This window comes from Podarcis pityusensis (assembly GCF_964106645.2).
Source record: "Podarcis pityusensis genome assembly, chromosome: 10".
In the NCBI taxonomy this organism is placed as follows: domain Eukaryota; kingdom Metazoa; phylum Chordata; class Lepidosauria; order Squamata; family Lacertidae; genus Podarcis; species Podarcis pityusensis.
Genome location: NC_138035.1, coordinates 7,461,792 through 7,486,862, shown reverse-complemented (window position 1 = coordinate 7,486,862; position 25,071 = coordinate 7,461,792). Strand labels below are relative to the sequence as shown.

The following is a 25,071-nucleotide window of genomic DNA, read 5'->3' as shown; positions in this document are numbered from 1 at the left end:
GTGTGTATGAAATGGTTTTTAAATTATTTTTTCCTATTAAAAAAAGCTATTTATAAAAATGAATTCCAAATAATAATAATAATTGTTATTTGTCCATGGCTAGGATACGGGGGGCACTGTGGTCTAAACCACTGAGCCTCTTGGGCTTGCTAATCAGAAGGTCGGTGGTTCGAATCCCCACGACGGGGTGAGCTCCCGTTGCTCGGTCCCTGCTCCTGCCAACCTAGCAGTTCGAAAGCACGTCAAAGTGCAAGTAGATAAATAGGTACCACTCCGGTGGGAAGGTAAACGGTGTTTCTGTGCACTGCTTTGGTTTCGCCAGAAGTGGCTTAGTCATGCTGGCCACATGACCCGGAAAAACTGTGGACAAACGTCGGCTCCCTCAGCCAGTAAAGCGAGATGAGCGCCGCAACCCCAGAGTCGTTCGCGGCTGGACTTAACTGTCAGGGGTCCTTTACCTTTAGTCTACGTTTGTATTCCTGGGCTCGTAAGATTCCTCACACTGTTCCATTTGATTATTTATTACTATTTAACTGAATGTTTTGTTGACCACCTTATACTGATACCTTTCTTTGTATTTTTGGTTTTAAACGTTGCATATACATTTTTTTCCTTTTTCTAATTCTCTAACTGTGTTTTATGTAAGCCACTTGGGGATCTTGCATTTTAAGTGGTGTGTCAATATTACGAGACCTTAGAATTCTTATAACACATTTGTGTGTATAATTTTAGCAGAGCACTCGGAAGTCTGATGTTCCCAGCGAGCATCTATTTAGCACCACCGAAGTGGCCCGAGAACAGCTGAGCATCAATTTGGAATCCCCATCTCCAGAAGCTGAGGAATATCTCTTGTCTCCCCCCACTTCCCTGCCTGCCACTCTTGCTCAGGTAATTGCTCAGATTAGAACTAAACTCAAAAAATGGGGAAGGTTCATATTGTGAAGGTGAGGAATCATCTTTTCCTGGGTTGCTGGTCCCGGTTGGAACTGGTAGGGCAGGAGCCCGGGAGGCCAACACTAGGTGGCGCCAGAGCCAATGATGGGCAGAGCCAACCAATTTGGTTTTGCCTCTGTCATTCTCCTTGCTGAGTTCTACAAAGACAACTAAGCTGCTTCTGGCGAACCAGAGCAGCACACGGAGACGCCGTTTACCTTCCCTCCAGAGTGGTACCTATTTATCTACTTGCACTCTGAGGTACGTAAATAACCTTTTTTGAAACCTGGGAATTTCCATCTGAATTACCCCCAACAAAAAGGACTCTGGGTTTTTTTGGAAAAGTACTTTTAAACATTTTTTTTCCAATTCATTATGAATTATTTCCCAATACTCTTTTACCCTTTTACAGGTCCACCACATATGATAGAACGTACCCATAGTCTCATTGCATCTCCAGCACTTATCGGATCCAGTCTTATACATTTTAACAAGTCTCCTCACAGTTAGATACCATCTGTAAATCATTTTCAGGTCGTTCTCCAGCAGGTTATCGTTTCTCTAGGCTTCTCCTCAACTCCCTTCTAAGATATAGTCGCTGGCTCAGCTCCCAGAAGTTATGTTCCCTGGCGCCTCACAAGCTGCATTTTCTTTCTTTCACCAGACCATTGCAGATCTGAAGATTATGACAACTGCTAACCGCAATCCTGGTGACAACGTGGTGTCAGAAGTGACAGCCAACCACACAGGCCTATGGGAGCTGGATGCTGCGAAAGCCAAGGACAATCTGGACAGACAGAGCACAACTCTGCCTCAAAGGACGATGGAAGAGGACTCTTGGGAGCAGGCAGGAGCTACTGAGGCAGCCATCTTGGTGACCCAGGATGGAGTTTGGTCTCTGGAAGAGACATCTGTAAGGATGGAGACAGAGGGAGAGGTAACACATTGGTATTGTAAACCAGGAACAAGGATCTTTTCCTCTTTTTTCTGACAAATCATTTGTATTGATTTCCCAAATTTTTACCAAATCAACCACAAATTAAAGCAAATTTAATACAATTTCCCCCAAAATTGGTTTCCCACACTCCATCATTGATGTGTCCATAGTTTCCTCTTGTTGCTCCATTATTTTCCCAGTTATTTCTAATTCACATTCTTTTCCTTGCAATTAACCTTCTATTACAATAATTTTGTTGTTGCTGTTAATTTATTATCCTTAACCATCAGCTATCCACCTGCTAATTCCTGCACATACAGTATTTTAACATTTCCAATATCTACAAGTGAGGTGACTCAACAAATTATCAATCCACAATAAATCAGTCGTTATTGTTTCGAAAATAAATTCCTTTCCTTTCTTCTGTGTGTATGAAAATGTAATAGTTCATTTTCACTGGAAGTTTTCCCTTTACTTCTTATCTGCACGGTCTGTTTTGTCCAGGAATCCACCGAACAAGGGATCTTTTTCAGCCCAGGGTCATTGATTCAGTAAGACCTCTAGCTTACTTAAAACAATATAAAATATTGATAAGTAAATACCAATAAGATCAAACGTTAACAACAAGCAGACAATAAAAGTTATCAAAATATAGATAAAATCAACAGTTTTAAACACACACACACAAAATAAAATTACATGGCTGTAATTTTGCAAACAAAAAGGAGTTTAGTGGGTGTTGAAAATAATATAGGGAAGGCACCTGCTTAATGTCATTAGGCAGGGAGTTTCAGAGAACAGGTGATGCCACACTATAGGATCGATTCCTTGAAAATGTAGAGTGAATATTATGTGGCACTTGTAACAGCAATGATAAAAGCAGTCAAGTGGGCATATATCTTTCAAGTAAACTGGTCTCAAGCTGTCGAGGACTTTATGTACCAAGAGTAACACCTTGAACTTGGCCTGGAAAGCCAGCCTTTCAGCTGTGTAAACTCTGAGCTTGATCCTTAAGCAAAAATTATAGACCTCAACCAATGTGATAACCCTGATGCCACTGCTACGTTTACATTTCAGGACATCCTGACTTTTTCTCAATATTTATCCTCCAGATCCTGATCCTCTTTCAAACTCTCACTTTATCAGTCTTTTTCCCCAGCAGTCTTCTTAGCTACACACCCAGAAGTTAGCACAAGATTTCCAATGTGATCTTATCCGTGCTAAGTAAAGTGCTATTGCTGATTTTTGGATCTTTGAAATGATATTTCCATTAATAAAAAATAAAGCAACATTGGCTGCATGTGCCACAGTAGCACGTGATTGGCTTGTGTTCTGTTTAATATCCCCTATGAAACCCAAAAGAGATTATTCTGTTTCTTCAGGTAGAACAGAACTTCCTTCATCTTGATCCAGAGTCCCATCTCCACTCGCTAGAGAATGCACCACGTCAGGTAACAGAGACCGCAGGAAAGATGAAGACAGATGGAGACCTATTCAGTGTAAGCACTACCTCCAGAACTCAATAAAAAAGATGCATATTATTTGTCCGTTTTCTTTCTCTTCAGTGTGGGGGAAAATAGATGAACTTATTCCAAGCCAAACCCATTTGAGTCTGGGGACGTTCTCCCCTCGCTAGACCCTGCTGAAATTTTGCCTCTCGCCCACCATTGAAACCCACCAGCTCAAAATCCGAACTGTACTTCCGGTGTGGATGGCTTCAAAAGATTAGGCAAATTCACAGAAGAGGATAATGCTATGTTCTGCCCCCATAGTCAGAGGCAGACTGAATATCAGCTGGACTTGTCAGGGATTGTGGAGTTTTATGGGTAAAGGTTTATATTCCTGAACTTTCTCAAAGCTTCTCTGCAGCTGGGCTGTGTCATGTGAGTCATGTGAGACTCAAGGACAAAATGCTCTGAGTTAGGAGATAAATATCCCGCTACTGAGAATTTCTGTATTCCGTCTATTGTTTCTCTTTCTTCTGCACAGTCTGTCTGAGTTTTTTGCCTCTGTAACTGGATGCGCTCAGTTTTGCGCCTTGCCTGGGGGATCCAGTAAGAATCTTGGACTTTGTAAACATTTCATGCTCTAAGAACCTCAGTAGAAAACATAACTGAATAACTTTTGCTGCCTGTGTGTGTGTGTGTGTGTGTGTGTGTGGTGTAGTGGTTAAAGAGAGACAGTGTGGTGTAGTAGTTAAGAGTGGTGGACTCATAATCTGGTGAACCAGGTTCGATTCCCCGCTGCTCCACATGCAGCTGCTGGGTGACCTTGGGCCAATCACACTTCTCTGAAGTCTTTCAGCCCCACTCGCCTCACAGAGTGTTTGTTGTGGGGGAGGAAGGGAGAGGAAAATGTTAGCCGCTTTGAGACTCCTTAGGGTAGTGATAAAGCGGGATATCAAATCCAAACTCCTCTTCTTCTTCTTCTCACACTGGAACTCTGCATGAGACTTCTTGCAACTCTGCTATTTTTGCCCATGTCCTGATGTGCTGTTTTCAGGCATGGAGCCAGGGGGTGACTGGTTTTGGCACCAGCCCTGACAGGAGTCAGGTTCCTGTTTGTGAGGTTCCCATTGGGGCATCTGTTTGGCCACTGTGAGAGCAGGATGCTAGGCTAGATGGGGCTGTGACCTATAGGAGTCCAGGACCGGGTCTTTCCCAACCCACTTGTTGTTGTTGTTTAGTCGTTTAGTCGTGTCCGACTCTTCGTGACCCCATGGACCAGAGCACGCCAGGCACTCCTGTCTTCCACTGCCTCCCACAGTTTGGTCAAATTCATGGTGGTAGCTTCGAGAACACTGTCCAACCATCTCGTCCTCTGTTGTCCCCTTCTCCTTGTGCCCTCCATCTTTCCCAACATCAGGGTCTTTTCCAGGGAGTCTTCTCTTCTCATGAGGTGGCCAAAGTATTGGAGTCTCAGCTTCAGGATCTGCCCTTCCAGTGAGCACTCAGGGCTGATTTCATTAAGAATGAACCCACTTACAGGCCACCTAAAAACTCTGATGGCCTAAATCACTCCACTCCAGTTCTGTCCTTTGTGCCTCTAAAGAAATGTTCCAGTTGATCAGCACCTGTTGGGCATCAACAGAAACACACCTTGGTCCTTAATCTTGCCAGGTAATTGCATCGAACCAAACGCGTGAGCACCCTATCTCTTTTCCAAGTCAGTTTCTTCACACTGGCTCATGGATATTACTGGATTATTTGCAAAGGGGTAGCACACCGCCGTGTACTTATTGATGCTTGCTGTATTCTCTTTCTGCTAAGAAATTTGGAGACTTGCTACTTTAGCTTTAACCAGCCATGATGTGTGTGTGTGTGTGTGTGTGTGTGTGTGTGTAGTTTAACATATCATTTCCAACAATCATATAACATAACTTCTTATCTTATACAATGTTTTAGACTTCCGTCAACACCTCTGATGATTTTTTGTTCTTTATCACTTATTCTGAATTTCTGAATTTCTCTATTACTCTTAATTCTCATTAACTAATGGGACGCGGGTGGCACTGTGGGTTAAACCACAGAGCCTAGGACTTGCTGATCAGAAGGTCGGCGGTTCAAATCCCCATGGCGGGGTGAGCTCCTGTTGCTCGGTCCCTGCTCCTGCCAACCTAGCAGTTTGAAAGCACGTCAAAGTGCAAGTAGATAAATAGGTACTGCTCTGGCGGGAAGGTAAACGGCGTTTCTGTGTGCTGCTCTGGTTCGCCAGAAGCGGCTTAGTCATGCTGGCCACATGACCCGGAAGCTGTACGCCGGCTCCCTTGGCCAGTAAAGCAAGATGAGCACCGCAACCCCAGAGTTGGCCACGACTGGACCTAATGGTCAGGGGTCCCTTTACCTTTACCTATCATTAATTAATAACTCCCCTCATAGTCTTTCTTGCAATATTTCAAATAGTCCTCCTTACAAAACGTCTTGCAGTCCTACTAACATGATCTGTTCATTACAATTACTTTTCAAATAGTTTGTATATTTACTCCAGTCTTCTAAGAATCTCTGGTCCCGCAGGTTTCGAATCCTTCCTGTTAATTTATCCAATTCTGCATAGTCCATCATTTTCATCCACCATTCTTCTTTCGTCTATAATTCTTCTTGCGTCCATTTTTTTTTAATAAGATATTTATTGAAATTTTCAAAGTGTTACCAGATAAAATAAAAGCAGTAGAAAATACAAAATAAAAATAATTAACAAAGTAGAGAAAGAAAAAAAACAAACCCCTTCCAACCATATGAATACAAATTCAAAAGTAAGAAAAGGTGACAAAAAGAAAAAAAAATACATCACACACAATTAAAAAACATTTAAAAACAAATTCATTATTCTCATATCCTCAACTGTCATTACCTTCTTTCTTTGACCTCCTCCTCCTCCCTTTCTTTGTATCCTAGTTATTAATTATCTCAGCAAATCCTTTCCATATCTGTTTTAATCTTACCTTTCTATAATAAAATAAACCTTAAAGCTTAAAACTTAAATCTTATCCTTACCAACTTCTCATAACCATAATATTCTTTCATAATTCTTTAAACATCTTTACTAAAGCCAAGTAGTTTCATTCCAACATTTTTCTAACATTCATCAATTTTATAAAACAGTTCTAATGGTAGAAAAAAGAAATACAAACAAATCCAATCTTCATCCAACGTCTCTTCCTCCTGGTTCCGGGTTTTGTCAGTCCTTATTATCCCATCGATCTAGCCCATTAACCTGGCAGCCTTATATCCGAGGCCCTCAAGTCTCTTCCATGTCCCTTCCGCAGCTCTTCTTCATATTTGTAACTGTATTTTCCCTTGTCTCCTGCTCGTGGTAACTCCAGCTTGGCAATATTTTTAACCCTTCTCGACAGATCAGCCCCTTTTCCAGATTCAACACTGAGTTCCATATGGTATTTAAAAGCATGTTTCAAAGACCCTCCGAAATTAAGAGCCCCCACAATCCCAAACATCTCACGGCCCATTGTCAGATTTGAAAAGTCCAAACATCCCAGCATAGGGGGGTCAATCCAGCCCCCCATTTCCAAGCCAAACCAAACTTTTTCTTTCCAAATCTGGCTTTTTCCAAGTTCATTTGTCAAATCCGAAAGCTCATATTCCTGTTGGGCCTGTTCTGTCAGGACACACTCCTTATTTAATTCCTGGGTGGGCTCCACATATTTTCCCACTGTCTGTTCAAAATTTCCCACTGCCTGTTCAAAATTTCTAGTCGAAGTCGCCATCCAATTCACCTTTTCATGTAATTGTTCCAGTAGGGCATTTGTTTTATAGAAAGCACACAACAAAGCTTCTGAATACATTGTCCTGCAAGGTCGAATGCCTGTTCCCACGATTGTTATCTGTAACAGCTGCCGGCTCTCTGGAGTTGGTAACAGTTACACAGTCTCCCTCTAGGGGGAAAACTTCTATTTGTTCTTGCAACAAAGTTTCCCTTTTTGAGATACTTTGTCAATATTTGTTGCTTAAAGATGTGAAGGGAAGCAGTGGAATCGCTATGTTTCTCTTCTTTTAGCTATCTGTCGAAATGCTTGTCTCTGGTCAATGAACTTCAAACGTCAGTCCTGACACCCCGCTCCAGGATCAGGACGGAGGAAAGTTACTTTACTTTAAACTCACTTTAAACAGTCCGGAAAAGATCCCCCTCCTTCTCCTGCTGTCGAAGGGGGGTTCCACAATTTTAAATGATGAAATCCAATCCTTTAAAGGCGATTTTCTAAGCTCTAGTTTATGTTGTCTTTGCTTTATTCTGTCTACAGAAGAATGGAAGGCTGACTTCCTGTTTAGACCTTCCCGTTCCGTACCAAATTAAAAAAGGTTTTTAAAATCCAATTCCTTTCTGCTTGCAAGTCCTTATCTAATGTCCAGTTGTTCAAAGTCTAAGTACTCACGGGTGCTTATTTTAGAGTCCAAATTGTCCCAGGAAAAAGGCAGCGCTCTCTGGCAACGGCTGTGCGGCTTCGCTCCACGGAAATAGCAATTGACTCACAGCACCGCGCCACTTCCCCCTCTTCACTTCGGAGCCCGTTAGTGGGTTCCTTAACGAGTTGGGGGGGCGCTAAAGGTGCCCGCCAAGTCCCATGGTCACAGGCTTCATCCGCCTGTGATTTTTAAAAGGGTCTCCACTTCGCCGTAGCGGAAAAGACCCGTTTCCCGCGGAGCTAGTCCCTCCTGTTCAGAGGGAGTCCGCCATTGCCGATGGCGCCACCCCGGAAGTCCTCTTCTTGCGTCCATTTTTGTGCCAATAGTATTCTTGCTGCCGTCACTGCATATAGAAACAATTTACAATCCTATCTATTAATATCATCTCCTACAATGCCAAGTAAAAATGCTTCTGGTTTCTTAATAAATGTATATTTCAACATCTTTTTCATCTTATTATATATCATTTCCCAGAAGTTTTTCACTTTTTTACATTCCCACCACATGTGATAGAAAGTTCCTTCCTTTCCTTTACATTTCACCATGATTTTTATGCCTGTTGTCTTTGCCCATGGAGTTTTCTTGGCAGGGATACTGGAGTGGCTTGCCGGTTCCTGCTCCAGGTGGATCACGTTTGGTCAAAACTCTCCACTATGACCTGTCCATCTTGGGTGGCCATGCATGGCATAGCTCATAGCTTCTCTGAGTTATTCAAGCCCCTTCGCCATGCCAAGGCAGTGATAGTCCCATGGACTGCAAGATCAAACCTATCCATTCTTCAGGAAATCAGCCCTGAGTGCTCACTGGAAGGACAGATCCTGAAGCTGAGGCTCCAAGACTTTGGCCACCTCATGAGAAGAGAAGACTCCCTGGAAAAGACTCTGATGTTGGGAAAGATTGAGGGCACAAGGAGAAGGGGACAACAGAGGACGAGATGGTGGGACAGTGTTCTCGAAGCTACCAGCATGAGTTTGACCAAACTGCGGGAGGCAGTGGAAGACAGGAGTGCCTGGCGTGCTCTGGCCCAGGGGGTCACGAAGAGTCAGACAGGACTAAACAACTAAACAACAACAACAACAACAATGATGTTTATTCTCAGCCTCCAAATTTGGAGGCAGCAGTTCTTCTGAATACCACTTTCTGGAAACGGCAGGAAGGGAAAAAGGCTCTTGTGCTTGAATCCTGTTTGCAGGCTTCCCACAGTGTGGTGGGAAGCAGTGTGGTGTAGTGGTTAAGAGCAATAGACTCGTAATCTGGTGAACCGGGTTCGCTTCCCCGCTCCTCCACATGCAGCTGCTGGGTGACCTTGGGCCAGTCACACTTCTCTGAAGTCTCTCAGCCCCACTCCCCTCACAGAGTGTTTGTTGTGGGGGAGGAAGGGAAAGGAGAATGTTAGTCGCTTTGAAACTCCTTAAGGTAGTGATAAAGCGGGATATCAAATCCAAACCGTGGTTGGCCACTGTGAGAACAGGATGCTCGACTAGGTGGGCCACTGGCCTGATCCAGCATGGATCAGACATGGCTGAGGCTGCATTGGCACAGTCCTCCGTTCTGGCCCAGTGGAGCAGTCTGCATCTTCTGAAAGGGCTTTTAGCACCTGCTTCTTTGTCATAAAACTGCCTCAATTTTTGTCTCTGCAGGTGCCTTCCAGTCTTGAGCCGGAGACAGAGTCGAATTCTGCAGAGCTTGTGTCGGCAACGCCCACGGCATCCACAGAACTGCTGGAGCCTCTGAAGAAAAGACCCAAGGAGCGAAAAAGGGAGAAAGAAATCAGTCGGGTGAGTTAAGGGGAAGAAACCCAAGAGAGTCTACTTGGGTTTTTTTCAAATTTTTTTCAAATTTTTAAATTAATTTTCCAAATTTATAAACAAACAAACAAAAATCCTAACTGTAATAATTCCACTTTTGTTAACATTATTGAATGACTTCCTCGTATCCCCCTGGCTGAATTTCAGTATATATCATTGTAACAGTTTTCCAAAACTAATTTCTCATAAAATTTACTTAGTCAAGTAACATCTTTCTTCCTTTTCATATTAACTTTAAACATATTATTCTATAACATCACATATTTAAATCCTAAGCCAATCTGGTAATTGCAAGTAATTCTATTTAAATTATCTTAGCATATTTCGCTAAATACAGTAGTCTTTGAATTTCATCCATTCCTCCTGGTACTCCTCCTCCTTCTGGTCACGGACTCTTCCGGTCAGGTCGACTAGCTCCCAAAAGTCCATCATCTTCATCTGCCATTCCTCCACTGTTGGCACTTCTTGTAATTTCCAATTCTTGGCCAACAAAATCCTAGCAGCAGTTGTGGCATACAAAAAGAATCTAACATCTTTCTTGGGCAATTCCGGACCTATTATTCCAAGAAGAAAGGCTTCTGGTTTCTTAATAAATGAATATTTAAACATTTTTTTCAGTTCATTATAAATCCTCTCCCAGAAGTCTTTCACCTAGGGGCAGGTACACCACATATGATAAAAGGTACCATCTTCTTCTTTACATTTCCAACATAGATTATCACTATTATGATAAATCTTTGCTAATTTTACAGGGGTTAAGTACCATCTCTACATCGTTTTCATAATATTTTCCTTTAACACCGTACATCCAGTGAACTTGACCCCTTTCCTCCACAACCTTTCCCAGTCTTCAAACATTATGTTATGTCCCACATCTCTTGCCCAATCTATCATCACATCAAGAGAGTCTACTTGGAAGAGTTTGGATTTGATATCCCGCGTTATCACTACCTGAAGGAGTCTCAAAGCGGCTAACATTCTCCTTTCCCTTCTTTCCCCACAACAAACACTCTGTGAGGTGAGTGGGGCTGAGAGACTTCAGAGAAGTGTGACTGGCCCAAGGTCACCCAGCAGCTGCATGTGGAGGAGCGGAGACGCGAACCCGGTTCACCAGATTACGAGTCCACCGCTCTTAACCACTACACCACACTGGCTCTCTTGGGTTATATAATAATAATAATAATAATAATAATAATAATAATAATAATAATTTATTATTTATACCCTGCCCATCTGGCTGGGCTTCCCCAGCCACTCTGGGCGGCTTCCAAAAGAATATTAAAATACTGTGATACATCAAACATTAAAAGCTTCCCTAAACAGGGCTGCCTTCAGATGTTTTCTAAAAGTCTGGTAGTTGTTGTTCTCTTTGACATCTGGTGGGAGGGCGTTCCACAGGGAGGGCGCCACTACCAAGAAGGCCCTCTGCCTGGTTCTCTGTAACTTGGCTTCTCGCAGTGAGGGAACCGCCAGAAGGCCCTCGGTGCTGGACCTCAGTGTCCGGGCCGAACGATGGGGGTGGAGACGCTCCTTCAGATATACTGGGTTGCCTTTGTGTGCTCAGAAGGTATTCTGGGACGGTGGTGATGCGCCAAATGGCTTCTGCGCATGTTACCACTGACCCTTGGATCGCATAACCAAGAAGCATGCTCTGGGATGGCCTCTGTGTAGGTGAGAGCCTATTTTGAAGCACGAGAAGGGACACAGCTCAGTAGTAGGTCGAGCAGAAGGTCGCAGTTCAAAGAGGGAGCCTCTCTTGGGAGAGATTCCTCAATCTGCAAACATCCACAGAAGCAGCTTTCTGCTTCCTTTGGTTCTGACTGCAGCATCCAGCAGAGGGCAGCCAGCCCACACAATTCAGACCGGCTGGATTCTTCCTTTTCGAAAGGGGGCTCTATGTTTGCAGAATTCCCACAACGGCTGTGGGACTATGGTAGCTGTGCTCGTTGATTTCAGTGCAGAAGTTTAAAATAGTAGCGCATGGGGAGATAAGCAGGACGCAGGTTTTACAATCCACAATCAGAAAGGAGCACCAAGAAGATTGGAAGAAATTTAAAGACTATTTAGCTAAATATTGTAATATAAGATAATTAGAAGATACTTGCAAGTATCTGATAGGCCTAGGATTGAAATAGGAACGTTGTATAGTAATATGGATTTAAGCCAAAAAGAAAAGAGAGGAAGATAGTAAATTGAAGGAGTTAATTTTATTAGAAAGATGATTTTGGAAAACTGCTCAGTTAGGGGGGAATCGAGGAAGTCAGATTACAGTGAAAGTTAACTTGGATTCTGGAAGTAATAAGTGTTTTTATTCTTTTTTCTTTCTTTTAGTATTGTAAGGAGTTTTGTTTTGTGATTTTATATGTCATTTTTGTTATAAATGTGGAAAATCAATTTTAAAAATGGGAGGGGGGAAAGGAGGCAGGTTTTACTCCCATACTCCCTCCTCCCTATAAATAAATAAATAAATAAATAAATTTTTATTTATACCCCGCCCTTCCCGGTTGAGAAAACCGGGCTCAGGGCGGCTTACAACAAATTGAAAACACTTAACTGATGCAAAAAAACAAAAAAACAAAAAAACAAAACAGCATAAAATACAGTATAAAACGTGAATAACAATAAATTCAGAATTCAAAAATCAGTTTAGGGGGGAAATCCATCCAATAAACATTGGATGATCACCCGGGCTAGCTGGCTAAATTAGTCCTATTTGGGCCAGCGAGGACACCTGTGGGATCCCAGAGCGGGTAATCTTCATAAAAAGGGGAGGGGGAGGGAAGGAAGGGGAATAAAAGATCAGGCTAAGTTCCAATTGAAAGCCAGGCGGAATAGCTCTGTCTTACAGGCCCAGTGAAAGGAGGTTAAATCCTGCAGGGCCCTGGTCTCCTGGGACAGAGCATTCTACCAGGTCGGAGCCATCACTGAGAAGGCCCTGGCCCTGGTGGAGGATAATCTGACTTCCTTAGGGCCCGGGACCTCTAAACTATGATTATTCAAGCAGTCTGATTGGTCCACAGGAGCCACCCAATCCAGCTCCAGGTGGAAGTGAATCCGCAACCTGATTGGCCTACAGGAGAATCCCGGAATTAGCCAATCAAGTGGGGCCCATTGTGTAAATAATGTATACAAAGCAGACATTCTGGGGGAACTTCCATTCCTCCTCACCACTATGAGCTGAATAAAGAGCATGAAATCCACTCTCGACTCCGGGTATATTTCAGTTCCCCTGCTATGGCAAACCTTCAAATTCCTCCTTCGGCAAAGCTATTTCCTTTGCAAAAAGCTTTGCTGAGGCGCCGTTTTGCTCTGACCGAGAACGCTTGGCAAGCCCGGAGCACTATTCAATCTCTCTTTCCAACGATGCCCTTGCCTGCCGTCAGCTATTAAAAAACTCACGTTGCCTTCAAGAGGGAGCAGTTGATCTGAACCGACTGCGAAGCCCCTCCACCTCCTCCTCTTCCCTTGCTTCCCATTCCGGAGGCGTTTAAATAAGCCCACAGCCACTCGCGAGCAATGCTAAGGTGGGTGAATTACAGCCAGGTAGCACGCTTTCATTAACAGCCGGTTTTAATTGGAACCGGGGGGCTATAGAGCAGTTTAGAGAGGACTCTACCAGAGTCTGTAATAATAAAAGAGAGAGGAAATAGGTCGGGCGATCCCTTCTACAGGGTTCATCATGGAACCAAGGTGACGGGGGGTCAAAAAAGTTTGGGAACCAGTGAGCTAAAGCAACTGCACAGCAGATAATCCTGTACAGTGAAGGAAATTCTTCTGAATACCAGTTACTGAAAACTGCAGGAGGGGAAAGGGCTCGTGATTGCATCCGGCTTGTGGGCTTCACGAGGGACGCGGGTGGCGCTGTGGGTTAAACCACAGAGCCTAGGACTTGCTGATCAGAAGGTCGGCGGTTCGAATCCCCACAACGGGGTGAGCTCCCGTTGCTCGGCCCCTGCTCCTGCCAACCTAGCAGTTCGAAAGCACGTCCTTCCGGCGGGAAGGTAAATGGCGTTTCCGTGCGCTGCTCTGGTTCACCAGAAGCGGCTTAGTCATGCTGGCCACATGACCTGGAAGCTGTATGCCGGCTCCCTCGGCCAGTAAAGCGAGATGAGCGCCGCAACCCCAGAGTCGGTCATGACTGGACCTAATGGTCAGGGGTCCTTTTACCTTTACCTGTGGGCTTCACATTAGGGCATCTTTTTGGCCCCTGTGAGAGCAGGATGATGGACTAGATGGGCCATTGGCCGGATCCAGCAAACTCTTCTTTTTTTATTGGTTTAAAAAAAATTACACAGACAGCAAAACAAAGAAGCCTACATTAACATTGCCTTCTACCGATAAGAAATAATAATAACTATTACAATAATGAAAATACTACAATTACATTTACTTCCCCGTTTAAACTTCTATTCTGGAAGTCAATGTTTGTTTTTCTTTTAAGTGTTTATATTATTAACTTGTAAGATATGGATTTGTTTTCCCCCCCTGAATGTTGATTTTTGTGTTTTGTGTATTGTTATTTTTCGATATTTTTCGTGTTGTTGTTGTTGTGTGGAAAATACTAATAAACTTTATTTAAAAAGAGAAAAAAGAAATGTTTAGCTGGTGATATATAACGATGTTGAAAACCAGCCCTAGTCAAAATTAAAGGTTAGACATTATGCGTGTCTTGGGATTGTGTGACACAGCCTCTCAGGGTGGCAAAACCCCTCTGTGCTCTGTGTCCTTCAAAACTTGCAAGAGTTTTGCATCCTCTGAAGTTGAACGAAGAAGGCACTTTCTAGCTTCTGTTCCACTCCAGCTCCTCCTTCCTCCCTTGTGTCTATATTTCGCTTAACGCTTTAAGCGTTTGATGAATCATTCCCCTGCCCCCATCTAGCCACAAATCCCCGTTCAGAATCCGGGAACTGATGGATAGCTTCTCATGCTGCTTGCTGAAATTGCTTGCCACCTGTGGAACTGAGGGATGGCGCAAAGGATGGTTTTGTAACATGCCCCTTCCTCTTGCTGTGTTTGCTTCACATCACATCACACCGAAAGCACAGTAAAGAGAGGCTAAGTTCTGGGAGGCTGAGAACTTAGAGTATTTGCAATATCCGCCAAGAGGGCTGACTCACAGCTGGGATGTTTGGCTGTCCCGTGGTGAGAAGTTTGGCAGTATCTGACAGCTGGCGCACGATGCTGTGAACCGAAAACGGGTTTGCTTGTTTTTCCAAAAGCAAGCTTCCAACTTCGTTGGTTTTTTTCATGATATATATATTTTTAATTTCTTTATTGCAAACAGGTAGATACATCCATTATACATAAATAAAAGGAAAAGGAAAAGAAAGAAAACAGAAAAGGAATAAAAACAAAAAATAGATAACTTCAAAAAACAAATATTTTCAAATTAATTTCTACATAGGGAATACAAGCCTTCTTTTCACAGCTTTGGCTTGACTCCTTGATTCAAATCACGACTTTCTGCTAACCATTGTGATAAGAATTTTAAAATCTTAGATATATGTTAAATGTTCATAAATGTACCAACCAAGCACATACATAGATCAGCACAGGAAGACCAACTTGAAACCATTTTTTATTTCCAAACTGACCAAATGTTTTCTCTGCAAGGTCAAAGGAAAATGGAAAAGCCTCCCCATTGTCTTTTCCTTCACAAATCCTGTCTTAAGGGTATGTCTGTTTGTGTTTGAATAGGGTGAACCTGTGACCTGGCTCAGGAACTAAGTATTTATCATTACAAAAGACTGGCTAGGCTCCCCAGGGTATCCAATCAAGTGAGCATTAACAGGTAACCTGTCAGACAAGATAAACAACACACTCAGATTTCTGCTGTAGACCGCCTTTTCTGTGATGTAGGTATGATGTATCTGGGGGTGGTGGTCTTAGGTTACACCCCTTCTGTGATGTATGTATAATGTATGAAGGGGTGGTCTGGAGCTCCAGGGCAGGCAATTTAAAATTTCTATATAAGGGCAGGCACACCTTTGTTCTGGGTCCTCCTCCTTTCCTGCGGGTGAGGGGAGCACCCTGTTGCAACAGATCAATAAAGATCATGCTTCCTAGCTGCTTGGCTTCTCAATATTCTCTGGTTGGCCTCTGTTATTTTCTCTTACCAATAGGAAAGCTACATAAGGACTCTATATGGGCTCTTGGATACACCATAAGGGAAAAAGGGCAGATTTTGTTTACAACACCATGAACGTACTTCGTAAATCAATTTCCCCCCTGATAAGTGTATCTAGATTGTAAATCTTGGAGAACAGTCTGATTGCCAGTGGGATTTAATCTACGCTAAGATCATGGCCACTGGGCCCATCACCTCCTGGCAAATAGAAGGGGAAGAAATGGAGGCAGTGAGAGATTTTACTTTCTTGGGCTCCATGATCACTGCAGATGGTGACAGCAGTCACGAAATTAAAAGACGCCTGCTCCTTGGGAGAAAGGCGATGGCAAACCTAGACAACATCTTAAAAAGCAGAGACATCACCTTGCCAACAAAGGTCCGTATAGTAAAAGCCATGGTTTTCCCAGTAGTGATGTATGGAAGTGAGAGCTGGACCATAAAGAAGGCTGATCGCCGAAGAATTGATGCTTTTGAATTATGGTGCTGGAGGAGACTCTTGAGAGTCCCATGGACTGCAAGAAGATCAAACCTCTCCATTCTTAAGGAAATCAGCCCTGAGTGCTCACTGGTAGGACAGATCCTGAAGCTGAGGCTCCAATACTTTGGCCACCTCATGAGAAGAGAAGACTCCCTGGAAAAGACCCTGATGTTGGGAAAGATGGAGGGCACAAGGAGAAGGGGACGACAGAGAATGAGATGGTTGGATGGTGTTCTTGAAGCTACCAGCATGAGTTTGGCCAAACTGAGGGAGGCAGTGGAGGACAGAAGTGCCTGGCGTGCTCTGGTCCATGGGGTCACGAAAAGTCGGACACGACTAAACGACTAAACAACAACAACAACAAAGCCAAGTGATGCTCTGGAAGGCTTCTTTTTCCATGTAATTTAGAAAGACATCCCATTCACAAGCTTCCAACTTCGTGATTTGGTAGGGACATTTGAAATCAGGCAAGCCAGGGGTCAAGGAGCTCTTGGGCGAACACAGGTCATCCACAGGCCAGGAGAGAATATGAGTCACGAAACGCAGTTGGCTTTTATTCACAGAAAGTCACAACATGGCTGAGTTCCTCTGGCTCGTTTTATTCAGCTGGAACATAGCTCTCAACGTTTCCCTTTTTTAAAGGGAAATTCCCTTATTCTGAATAAGATTCCTCTCAAGAAAAGGGAAAAGTTGACAGCTATGAGCTGAAAACGTTGCAGAAACTGACCACTGGCCCCACCCTTCTCCTCTAACCTCTCACTCTGGATCCCCCCCCCCAATATACTACTACTACTACTACTACTACTACTAATAATAATAATAATGAAATATACTTGGAGTCGAGAGTGAATTTCATGCTCTTTATTCAGCTCATAGTGGTGAGGAGGAATGGAAGTTCCCCCAGAATGTCTGCCTTATATACATTATTTATACAATGGGCCCCACGTGATTGGCTAATTCCGGGATTCTCCTGTAGGCCAATCAGGTTGCGGATTCAATTCCACCTAGAGCTGGATTGGGTGGGTCCTGTGGACCAATCAGACTGCTGTATTCTGGGTCCTATTGTTCTAGGACCAATTAGACTGCTGCATTTTGGATCCTATTGTTCTAGGACCAATCAGACTGCTGCATTCTGAATCCTATTGTTTTGGACCAAGCAGACTGCTGCATTTTGGATCCTATTCAACTCAGTACAAAACAAATCATAATATTTTTTTTTATATATACCCTGCTCTCCCCAGCCAGAACCGGGCTCAGGGCGTCTAACACCAATAAAAGTCTTCCTCTTCTTCCTCTTCCTCTTCCACTTCCTCTTCTTCTTCTGTTCTCCCTCCTAGCGGGGACTCTTGGGCATGGGTAGGCAAACTAAGCTCCGGGGGCCTGATCCGGCCCAATCACCTACTAAATCTGGCCCACAGACAGTCCGGGAATCAGTGTGTTTTTACATGAGTAGAATGTGTGCTTTTATTTAAAATGCATCTCTGGGTTATTTGTGGGGCATAGAAATGCGTTCATAATATTTCCCCCCCCCAAAATATAGCCCGGCCCCCCACAAGGTCTGAGGGACAGTGGACCGGCCCCCTGCTGAAAAAGTTTGCTGACCCCTGCTCTTGGGTGTGTGGCACCCACCACCCTTCCCCACCTAGCCAGTCCTTGACACCAGCCCTCTAAAAAATTACTGGAATGGTCAGGTAGATCATCGGCCTCGTTCATAGCCTTCACTGCCATTGTTTCATGTTTCACCTTGACATAGGAACACGATAAGTTGATATTCCTCGGCTGCCTCGCTCAGTCTTGTTCACAGTGACTGGGGGCAGCAGTTCCCCAGATCTTTAGGATGGGAGTCTTGTTAAGTTGTTGTACTGAAGTTCTCACCCTGGGTCAGCATACTGGGTCAGGATACTGTAGATAGTTTTCACTCAGTTCCACATATGCAAATAAGGAATTGAAAGTGACGTTCAGTGATTGGATAGTTAAAGAAAGTTGTTACTGTTGCGTTGTAGTGGAGCTCTATATAAGCAGGCTGGCTGAACCCTTCAGTTCAGTTCTGTTCTGGCCTGTGAATAAACAAGAGCTGTTTGAAGAATCGCTGTGTTGTCTGATATGTTCACCCACAACTTAACAGATATCTCTTCTTTCTCGTATCTAAAAATGCAAGAAGGGCCTTTACACTCGCCAGAAGCTCAGTTCTGCCCTCGCCGGTCCTGGAAGGAGCCTTAAAAAAGTCCCATATGCTCCGAGACTTTGCACCTGTTCATTGAGGGGGATAGGAAGCCCAGAGCACTTGTTCTTTAGATATCCCTTTTATGAAGAGGCACGTAGTAAGACCATTGATCCCCTGCTGGTGAGGCTTGCTGACCTCCCGGAAAAGCAAAAATTCAACCTTTTCCTGTTAGGCAAATATGAGAAGACGACCTGGATGGTCACCAGATTTTGTGTACAGATCTGTAGGCGCAGACCATCTCCCGACTCAAACTAGTTCATTAAGAAAATCCCCAAACTCGGTTCCATGGGAGACTCTGGGTCGTCTCTCTGCGGTAAGGTAAAGGTAAAGGGACCCCTGACTATTAGGTCCAGTCGTGGCCGACTCTGGGGTTGCGGCGCTCATCTCGCTTTATTGGCTGAGGAAGCCAGCTTCCAGGTCATGTGGCCAGCATGACTAAGCCGCTTCTGGCGAACCAGAGCAGCGCACGGAAACGCCGTTTACCTTCCCGCCGGAGCGGTACCAAATTATCCACTTGCACGGGTGTGCTTTCGAACGGCTAGGTTGGCAGGAGCAGGGACCGAGCAACGGGAGCTCACCCTGTCGTGGGGATTCAAACTACCGACTTTCTGATCGGCAAGTCCCAGGCTCTGTGGTTTAGCCCACAGCGCCACCCGCGTCCCCTCTCTCTGCGGTAGCTTATCTTAAAGTTTTAAGTGTCTATACGCTTATCGCATTTATAAATTTTAAATTTATTGTTGTACATTGTTTTAATTGTTTGTTTTCCTTCTGTGACTGTACCCCCCAAGTGTGTTTTATAAGCTGGTCTCTGACCGTAGCTATCTATCTATCACAGGAGGGGAGAGTTGCTCCTGTGTTCATTTCCTGCTTTCTGGTTTCCCACAGGCATCTTGGCTGGCCATTGTGAAAACAGGACGATGGACTAGATGGGCCATTGGCCTGATCCATCTTATTGATTAATATATTGATTCAAACTCAAATACTGGGCTTATTATTAAACAGGGATTCAAAGTAATCCAGGGAACTTCTGTGAAGGTTTTTTCCCTTTTTGGCCAACGCTGTCTTCCTTCAAGCAGGAAAATGCTGGCGGCCATTCTGATCCCGAGGACAGAGGCAACGGCAGAGTCCGAAGGACGGCAGAGACTTGGAGCCTTGAGGTAAAGATCCCCCTCTTTACCTTTGAGCCCCAGGAGGTGTGGATTTCGTTACCAAACAAGCAAAGCGTGTGACTTACTTTTTATTGTGGCTGCGCAGGTGCGTTCTCCTGGTGCGCTTGGGATTAGGGGAGCCCTGTTGGAACACCATGCCAGTTATGGGGTGAGTTATTGTGGTTTTTTCCCCTTTTTCTATTTTTTTAAAATATTTTTTATTGCTCAATTTCCACATAACAAATTATCAAGCCATATAATCGCCTACATAATTCCCCCCCTTTCCCCCCCACCAAGGACTTCCCTCAGTTCCTCTCCCAGATTTCGCTGCACATATTTTCTCTGCATATTATAAAACTGTATATATCACATATCTGTCCATCGTGTTATCAACAATAAATTTGTGTGTGTTTATTCAAAACCTACCAAGGAGTCCAGTTCGTTTCGTTGTGCTTTTAAATAATTTGTGAAAAGTTCCCATTCTTCCTTGAAGTCACAGTTGTCCTTGTCTCGCAATTTGTATGTCAGTTTAGCCAGTTCTGCATAGTTCATCAATTTCTCTTGCCACTGTTCTTTTGTTGGGGTTTCCTCATTCTTCCATCCTTGTGCTATCAAGACTCTTGCTGCTGTAGTTGCATACATAAATAAGTTCCTTATTTTCCTTGGCAGGTCTTGTCCTACAATCCCTAAGAAAAATGCTTCTGTTTGTTTTTTTTAAATGAATATCATTTTAAACATTTTCTTCAATTCATTATATATCATTTCCCATTTTTTTTTAACTTCTTTGCATTCCCACCACATATGATAAAAAGTCCCTTCTTTTTCTTTACATTTCCAACAAATGATAGAGCCGGTTTTATACATTTTTGCTATCTGTACTGGTGTTATATACTATCTATACATCATTTTCATGTAATTTTCTTTCAGGAGGGAACAATCTGTAAATTTTAAATCTGTTTTCCACAATTTTTCCCAGTCCTCAAATTGTATAATATGTCCTATATCTTGTGCCCATTTGAAGGATGAGCGCCTTCTGAGATGTGAATTCTATGAAATCACTCTCCATTGGAAGTTTCCGGTGTAAATATGTGCAAATAAAGCATATTTCAAAGATACTGCAGACTCTTTGGTACCTCATTTCCCCCGAAGGAACACAGACCCTGGCTGAATGCCCAAAACCCCTTGGAATCTCGTGCAAAGTTAATGTGTATTAGGATGCTCTGCTCATGAAATCTCATAAGGACTACAGTGGTACCTTGGTTCTCAAACGCCTTGGTACTCAAACAACTTGGAACCCAAACTCTGCAAACCTGGAAGTAAGCGTTCCGGTTTGCGAACTCTTTTCAGAAGCCGAATGTGCTCCGTTTTGAGTGTTGCACTTCCGATTTGAGTGCCACGCTTCCGTTTTGAGTGTTATGCTGAGGTCTTTTCTGCTTTTGCTATTTATTTTGCATTTTTGTTTTTGTGGCTCTTGTGTGTGTGTGTGTGTGTGTGTGTGTGTGTGTGTGTATAACTGTGTGGAACCCAGTTCAGCTACTGATTGATTGATTGATTGATTGATCGATTCTGTGACTGCAGCACATCGTTTATTGCTTTCATTTTATGGATCAATGGTCTCGTTAGATAGTAAAACTCATGTTAAATTGCTGTTTTAGGGGTTGTTTTTTTAAAAGTCTGGAATGGGTTAATCCGTTTTTGCATTACAGTGGTGCCTCGCAAGACGAAAAGAATCCGTTCTGTGAGTCTCTTCGTCTAGCGGTTTTTTCGTCTTGCGAAGCAAGCCCATTGACGGATTAGCGGATTAGCGCTATTAGCGGCTTTTAGCGGCTTATCGGTTTATCGGATAAGCGGCTTAGCGGCTTAGAAAAAGGGGGGGAAAGGAAAAAAAACCCGCAGGAACTCTCAAGACATTTTCGTCTTGCGAAGCAAGCCCATAGGAGATTCGTTTTGCGAAGCACCTCCAAAACAGAAAACTCTTTCGTCTAGCGAGTTTTCCGTCTTGCGAGGCATTCGTCTTGCGGGGCACCACTGTACTTTCTGTGGGAAAGCACGCCTTGGTTTTGGAACGCTTTGGTTTTGGAACGAACTTCTGGAACGGATTAAGTTTGAGAACCACAAGAACCTCAACAGACAGATTTCACTAGCCTTATATGCCTACAATTTGATTTCTCATCCATTCCTTCCTGTGCACATGTGATTTTCCTCTCCTCTCTTTCAAGGCTTATCCTGGGCCTCACGGAGCAAGGAGAATTAAGGTAACCCTTTTTACAACAACAGGTAACTCTCAATTCCTAGCTGTGATTCCTGCAGCCACCTCGGGTGGCAGAGTCCCTTGGGGTGGCACCCCAGCCTGTGCCCAGCCTGCCCCTGCTGCTGCTGCCAGAGAAGCATGGAGCAGTAAGCAAGGCTTTGGCAAGGGGCAAGGCAGCTTCCCTTTTTGCCTCAGACGGCAAAATGGGATGGGACATTCCTGATTCCTGGTATAGGGTATGTCCGAGAGACGATCAGTCCTCCATGAATTTGTTTGATACTCTTTTAAAGCCATCACAAGTTGGTGGCCATCACTTGGGGAGTGAATTCAATAGGTTAGCTATGCTCTATCATGGGTGGCCAACTCCCAAGAGACTGTGATCTACTCACAGAGTTAAAAGCTGGCAGTGATCTACCCCATTTTGTTGGGTTCAGGTCAAAGTTGTTGAGCTTTTTCTAGGGGAATTTAGCTTCTTTGGGGGGAGCCAGTGATCTACAAGTGATCTACAACAGACGTCCAGTGATCTACCTGTAGATCATGATCTACCTGTTGGACCGGCACTGTGTGAAGGACTTTCTTCTGTCTGCTCTGAATCTTCCACCATTCAGCTTTGGGTTGTTGTTGTTTTTTCTCAATGTGGAAATTTTTTATTTCACCATTACAGAAGAAGCTCTTTTGCCAGTTCTTATATAACTGTTATAAGTTACACATATGCAAGTCCTGTGAGTAAAATCAGTGAAGAAATAAAATATGATATTTTTTATTTATATTCTGGGCAGTACTCATGTTATATGTATGGTGTCCATTTACACAGATACTGCTCTGAGGCCTTTTACAATCTTGCAGTGTATAAATTTTAGGAAATAACGGAAAAGTTACTGAAGTTTGAGGATATTAGCTTGTTGGTTGCTTACACTATACAGGCTGTTATGACCCTCCAGTGACATTGTTAGTAGCTGGCAGGCTGCCAATCCCTACTGAGATAGGGCCAGTGTTGTGATTCGCTAATTGCAGCATTAAGGCGACCTATTGTAGACAGTGTGTGTGTTTTGCCTGGGCCGGCTTAAGGTATATAAACTGGGCCAAAAAGTTGGATTTTGGGGCACTCCCACCACATGTGGAGGTATGTGCCTGTGGAGGTGACCCTCTCCAGCATTTTATGAAACTGATTTGTAAAAATGTTACATGGAAAAAATACGAGAGACATTACACATACTTCTGTAAAACAAGAAAATCTCTAATAATAATAATAATAATAATAATAATAATAATAATAATGTATAAACTGCACCAAATGCCCTTGTTTGTAGCATTCAGCTTTGTTGGTGTGGGAATGTTCAGGGTGACAGGAGAGGATATAGTGTTTATTAATATCCTTCCTAACTTGTGCTGGCAAGTTCCTTTATGTAGCAGAGTTACAGGCCCCCTTTTTATATGCACAGCAGATAGCTGGTTGCAGGCTCGTGTGAGCCTCTCACTATTATACAATTCAATCCGTCTCAGACTGAATTGTACATTCCTGGTAAGTTCCCTTGAATCCATCTTAAAAGAATAAAGATGCCACAATCTTATTCAAAGTCAATAAAAGAAGTTTACTTACATCAGTTCACAGTTGGATCCCTGAAGGCAAACTTAGTTACAAATATGTACATGTGGATCTACCCCATATGGGGGAATAATCCCAGGGCTTCTGCCAGCTGAGAGCTAGCAGAGCAGTCCTAGCTGAAAGCTGGTCAAACGAAGAAGGAAGTGAGAGAGAGAGAGAGAGAGAGAGAGAGTGCTACATGACTCATCCTTTTGTTACCTGGACAGGTTAGGTCACAGTCACCTTCTATCACATGCAAAAGGAAGGATGCTCCAGCCCAGGAGAAACAGGAAGTTTCGACTGGCTGGACCAAGCATCCCCTTGCATGTCCACTCTAGGAAAACAAGGAATGTTGTATTTGACTGCCTCTCATGGATCACATCCCACAGTTGGGTGGTCCAATTGGGCTCTAGTATTATGAGGGGGGCCTGAAACTGTCTCAACTGCTATGGGGAAGAAAAGCATTTGATGAAATGTAAAAATCCAAAGATATAAAATTAACAAGGTTTTCTCTCTTTAGAAGCAAAGGTCAGACATGGTGGATCCTGATTCCCTGCCAGTTCAAGGTCAAAAGGTTTGCATTATTTTTATTTTTTTGTCAATAGATGCCAAAACATAAAAAGCTGTGTGGTTGTGGTGGCGACTCTTTGGCTGCTGCAACCTAGGTTGATGAAACAGTGAGAGAGTGTATTGCTTCTCCAAGTTCTACACGTGTTATGTTATGTACTGAGTTGAATAGGATCCAAAATGCAGCAGTCTAATTGCTCCTAGAAAAATAGGACCCAGAATGCAGCAGTCTGATTGGTCCTAGAACAATAGGATCCAGAATGCAGCAGTCTGATTGGTCCGCAGGAGCCACCCAATCCAACTCCAGGTGGAAGTGAATCCGCAACCTGATTGGCCTACAAGAGAATCCCAGAATTAATCAATCATGTGGGGCCCATTGTGTAAATAATGTATATAAAGCAGACATTTCGTGGGAACTTCCATTCCTCACTACTATGAGCTGAATAAAGAGCATGAAATCCACACTAGACTCCGAGTATATTTCAACACACTAAATTAACTCCTCTTTCCTTGGGATTTTCCAGAATCCGACATCCCCAGAAATCTGTCCAAAATTTGATTTACATCTTTTGGGTTTTGTTGTTGTTGGTTTTGCAGCCTGGAGCAGGTCCAGACGGTTCCTCTTTTCTGCTCTCCTTTCTTAAAAATATATACTCATTTTATTGAATAACTAAAAGGCCAGTTATCCAGTTAACCGGGAACCTCTAAAGAGCAATGTGATGGGACAATGAGCTGCTTGTGTGTAAAATCCTAGTCCCTCAGAGTTTGGTCAAGTTTGCAAACCTCTGTCTGTAACGGAGCCCCTTAAACATGGCTCCGTCAGTCGCTGGCAGATTCCGACAGTGGTTGCTTTCGGAATCGCTTCCAACATAAAAGCTCCTTAACGGAAACACGTCTTCTGGACTCTCTGCGTGACAGTTTCCGGCGAGGAGTGGGTGTCCCTACAGGAGGTCCTGAAACCTCCCCACTGTTTTCGCTGGAAGTGTCTCTGAGCCATCCCTCCAGCTCCCTTTCCCTCAGCTCAGCTCCTCTCCCCCTACTGGTTCCCTCTTCAGCTGCTGAGTCTCTCCCAACCTGTGTGAGCCCTTTCACTTC

At 43.6% G+C, this 25,071-nt stretch overlaps 1 protein-coding gene across 1 annotated transcript in view; it reads left to right on the top strand.

The window, feature by feature from the left end:
* Positions 1–25,071, top strand: part of LOC308457810 (uncharacterized protein) — a 238,705-nt gene that overhangs the window by 126,383 nt on the left and 87,251 nt on the right. The window contains exons 54-61 of the mRNA XM_080971981.1: positions 733–888; positions 1,598–1,870; positions 3,253–3,369; positions 9,429–9,566; positions 19,502–19,582; positions 19,680–19,742; positions 21,793–21,828; positions 23,930–23,983. Of these exons, the coding sequence (XP_080828107.1) occupies positions 733–888; positions 1,598–1,870; positions 3,253–3,369; positions 9,429–9,566; positions 19,502–19,582; positions 19,680–19,742; positions 21,793–21,828; positions 23,930–23,983 (918 nt within the window). The remainder of the gene's footprint in view (positions 1–732; positions 889–1,597; positions 1,871–3,252; positions 3,370–9,428; positions 9,567–19,501; positions 19,583–19,679; positions 19,743–21,792; positions 21,829–23,929; positions 23,984–25,071) is intronic.